This window comes from Neltuma alba, unplaced genomic scaffold (genome assembly GCF_004799145.2).
Source record: "Neltuma alba isolate B1F8T4 unplaced genomic scaffold, ASM479914v2 tig00013411_pilon, whole genome shotgun sequence".
NCBI lineage: Eukaryota > Viridiplantae > Streptophyta > Magnoliopsida > Fabales > Fabaceae > Neltuma > Neltuma alba.
This window is the reverse complement of record NW_021637665.1, coordinates 662-4655: the sequence shown is the minus strand read 5'-3', so window position 1 is coordinate 4655 and position 3994 is coordinate 662. Positions and strand designations below refer to the sequence as shown.

At 36.7% G+C, this 3994-nt stretch overlaps 1 protein-coding gene across 1 annotated transcript; it reads right to left on the bottom strand.

The window, feature by feature from the left end:
* Positions 1-290: 290 nt before the first annotated feature.
* Positions 291-2479, bottom strand: LOC114737142 (putative F-box protein At1g65770). The gene is made up of 5 exons (XM_028925047.1): positions 2004-2479; positions 1479-1823; positions 1047-1409; positions 687-735; positions 291-443 (listed from the first exon to the last, which is right to left on the bottom strand). The coding sequence occupies exons 1-5, from the start codon at positions 2477-2479 to the stop codon at positions 291-293; spliced, it is 1386 nt and encodes a 461-aa protein (XP_028780880.1).
* Between the last annotated feature and the right edge of the window lie 1515 nt (positions 2480-3994).

The following is a 3994-nucleotide window of genomic DNA, read 5'->3' as shown; positions in this document are numbered from 1 at the left end:
GGGGTTCAACCAATATTACCAGTTTTAAGTGGAGACCAGGTTTTGATATTTATTAACCGCCTACGTCTCCCAGAAAAAAAAAGAAGAAAATCAGTTATATTAAACACTTCTGCAGTTTGACATATAAGCTTTATATTTGAAGCGAAGTCTAATTCAAAATACTCTTCACATGTCATTTAATTTTAATTTTAGTGGGCTTTTTTAATGCTATTTTTTGTTGAGGATACGAACAAAGCTAAACAGACGGGGATAGTCATGTGAAGACTTTCCAGTTTCCAGTTTCAATTGAGCTAGAGATTAATGATGAGTAGTCCTTGGACAAGCCGGAAACCGCCGCCCATGGAGGAGGGAGCGTTGGAAACGAAACCATATCCCAGCCATGCGATGGGACCGCTCTGCTTATCCATTCCTACTAGGACCGCAATATATTGAAAATATGGACACTGTGGCAAGACGTCAGAAGTTCAACACAAAACAGCAATATTGTGCCTTTCCCGTGGCTTCATTCAATCCCAACCATACGAACATAGTGACCAAAATACAAGAATCAGGCAAATACCGTGCTTTGAAACCTAATTAAGCTTCACTAAAAAATGCAAGAGGTGAGAGTACAAAGTTAAAAACACGCATAAACCATAGAGATTAGGAGTACTCGATGAAGTTATAACTCTGAAATGATAACATACGTGCCATAAGAGTTCATCCCCCAAAACACCATCATAAAAGCAACAGTACCTACGGAACAACATACACGGTATGCGCAATATCACAAGAACAAATGTCTTCGTTAATCGTTAATTCAAACCAAAACGGACGCGTCTGCTGCCACCATGCAACCCATTCAGCGTCTTCCAAAATGCCAAACAATCACAAGAGCTTCCTCACCTCTGCAACCCATTCAAGAAACAAGTAGAGTATTAATCATTTCCAATATTCATGGAAAAGACAACATAAACAATTGGGTCAGACACACCCACGCAGACTCGTAATTGCAAGTCTCAAATTCAAAGCGTTACAAAAGTGGAGCATCTTAGCAATAAACGTACCAACAGGACGGAGGCCAGAAAAGTCCAGAATAGATAGATACTCCGGAAAGCATCTTAGCAGAACGTTCCCCCATGTCAAACAATGCAGCAGCACCGCCCGGACAATGTTGACGAAGATCACCACACAAGAAGTCACGTTCGTTAAAGTAAATGCAATTCTTCTTGCATCCACGAAATTCTTGAGCTGAGACAGAGAAAGCGCAATCCTCACCAACAAATATAGCTCTATCTCCTAAGCTTTTCACCGGAACCCATTTGCGTTTATCCTCAATCAACTTATAAACATGAAAATAAGTGGGGAGAATATCCTTGTCGGAATCATAATCAAGACCCGCAGGAACTCTATGCTCAGAATCGAAGTGCCTATCTAGGAGGAATAAATCGTCAGGAGAACTCAGCAAGTACTTTGGAGAGGAACATATCTATTAGAACCAGAACGAGGCATTTGCTGGGACAACTTGTGCAGTATTCAATGACACATCTATTGAAATAGTTAAGCCGTCGGTATCCACAGCATAAAATTTTCCATTGTGGTAAGCAACGTCATCATAACAAGTGCCGTCTCCGCCATCGCTTATACAAATCCACTTCTTATCACCCTTTCTCCAAATACTCAATTGGCCAGCAGTGTGAATGGCCATAACGGCAGAAGCAGGACACTCAGAACACACAGCTACTCTCATAGCGCGGACAGAAAAACTCTCAGGAAGGTCTAGTTCAGGTATTTTATTATTTCCCACAAATTGAAGATCATAAACCTTAGTTATCTCAGAAACCCTATAATCAAGTAGATTCAAGAGGTGTTTAGATGGAATTAAAATCATGATTTTAAAAGTATTTTTACAGTGTACAAAATAACATGTGAAGAAGTTTGTCTCATTTTACGAAAAAATTTTGATGCTCCAAACACCCCTCAATGTTTTATGAAAAGGTGGAAACAGATTCTTAGAATCAAACCAAGAGAGAGGATCCGTGAGGCAAAAGTTGCCAGGCTCTTTGGTCTCCTCAACCTTGATGAACCAGCACTCGGTAGTCTTCGAAGCGTCTGAAATTCTCTTGAGGGATTGAAGGCAGTAGACAGTGGAGTGAGTCAGGTTGAAGTAACCACGACGTATGGGATTCAGATGAAGGTTGGGACCCATTGGGAAGGGAAGCTTGAAAGGTGGAGAGGGAGAAGCGGACCCCCGGGACGGTGGAGGGAGAACAGAGCGCCATGGATAGCAAATGACACGGAAGCAGAGACGATCAATGCGAGAATCAAGGCGATTTGCCATGCTAAGGAGCAAGTCAGTGCGAAGGCCAGACCAGGAAGGGGAGTGAGCATCCATCGAAAGTACGAGAGAAAAAAGAAGGTAGACCCCAGACAAAGAATGCCGCAGCGCGTCCTCTTTCTGTGTTGCAGCACAGGCAGGCAGAAAGGCGGGAGCGCACATCAATCGAATTTATAAGGAAGCAAGGGGTAACTGCCCACGTTTCGCGATATATTATAATATAATAATAACGCTAACTTTTTATGTTATGAATAAGACTAACAAAGCTTAAGAAAAAAGGTGATAGTGAGGTCAAGACTTTCCAGTTCAATAGAATTACAGAGTAACGATGCGTAGACACGTAGTAGTCTTTTGACAGTGCCCGTGCCCATGAAAGGGCCAGCGTTGGAAGGGAAGCAAAATATGTCAGCAATTAATGCAATGGGACCGTTCCTTTTTACCAGACAGCCTCCTAAATATGTTAGGGTTTTATAGCATTTTCGTTCCATTACAAGACAGAAGAGTTTTTTGAGTTGTATTTACGGGGTATTTTTAAAAAAATTTATATAGATATCTAAATTTTTATTTTTATTTTTTATTATATTGATTTTATTTATATAAAACATAATATATTAAATAGAAATAAAATTAAAAAGTTTTTAAATTTTAAATGAAAATTAATAAAATTTAATTTTTTTATCTGTGTAAAACATATTAGAAGTGACTTATAAATAGGATTAGAAGAGTAACACTGTTGGCTATGCCGAATTAATAAAACTAAAAAAATTACATTTTAAAACAGACTTAATGAATTAGCTTTCTTAGATAAAATTTTGTAAATAATAATATTGTGATGACTGATTTGAAAGGACTTTTCTTTTTCCTCTAACGTTTGGGGAAAAAATGTATTGCAAATTGTTAAAATTTACTCTATACAATTTACAAAAAATTAAATGATAAATCGTTCAAGTTAAATTTAAATATTACAATTTAAATTTATTTTATAAGATCGAGAATTATTTAAATTAAATTTCAACCATTTAAACTTAATGATATATTTTTATGTAAAATTATAATTTATAAAATGCTAAAACTTAAAACTTCGATCCAACGATAATAACGAAGAGAAAAGAAAGGATAGAAAAGAATGAGAGGAAGCTTCCCCTCGTAAACAGCGCAAATTTGCATCGATACAAGGCCAACCCAGAAAATGTCCCTCTTAAACTGTTACTAATTACTGGGACCGCGATCTTAAATCTTGGGAGAGATTTTTCTTTTTTCTTTTTTTTTTTGCGTTGCTTTCTATTAAACAGTATTTAGTTTTTATTCCCAAAAAAAGGAATCTTGAGGGGAAAGATATTAATTGTTACTTCATCTAGTCCTTGGACCTGCTGAATCAATAAGGTGAAGAGTTAAAATTAATCGACAGTTGTATTTTTTCCCCCCTTAAAGTGATGCTATTATTATTATATTCTCAAAAATTACCTTGATTGGGTTCTCTTTTTTTTGAATATTTTTAGATAAATTGACCGAAGTATCTTTTTGTGATACATTGCAATATAAATGCTACGTTCTAAGTTGAAATGAGTCTCATATAACGTTAAGTACACTTAGCATCACATACTATTTTTTTTTATATCCAGTATTCTAAAATAATTTTTATTCACCCAGTATTCTAAAATAATTAAAACGATGGAC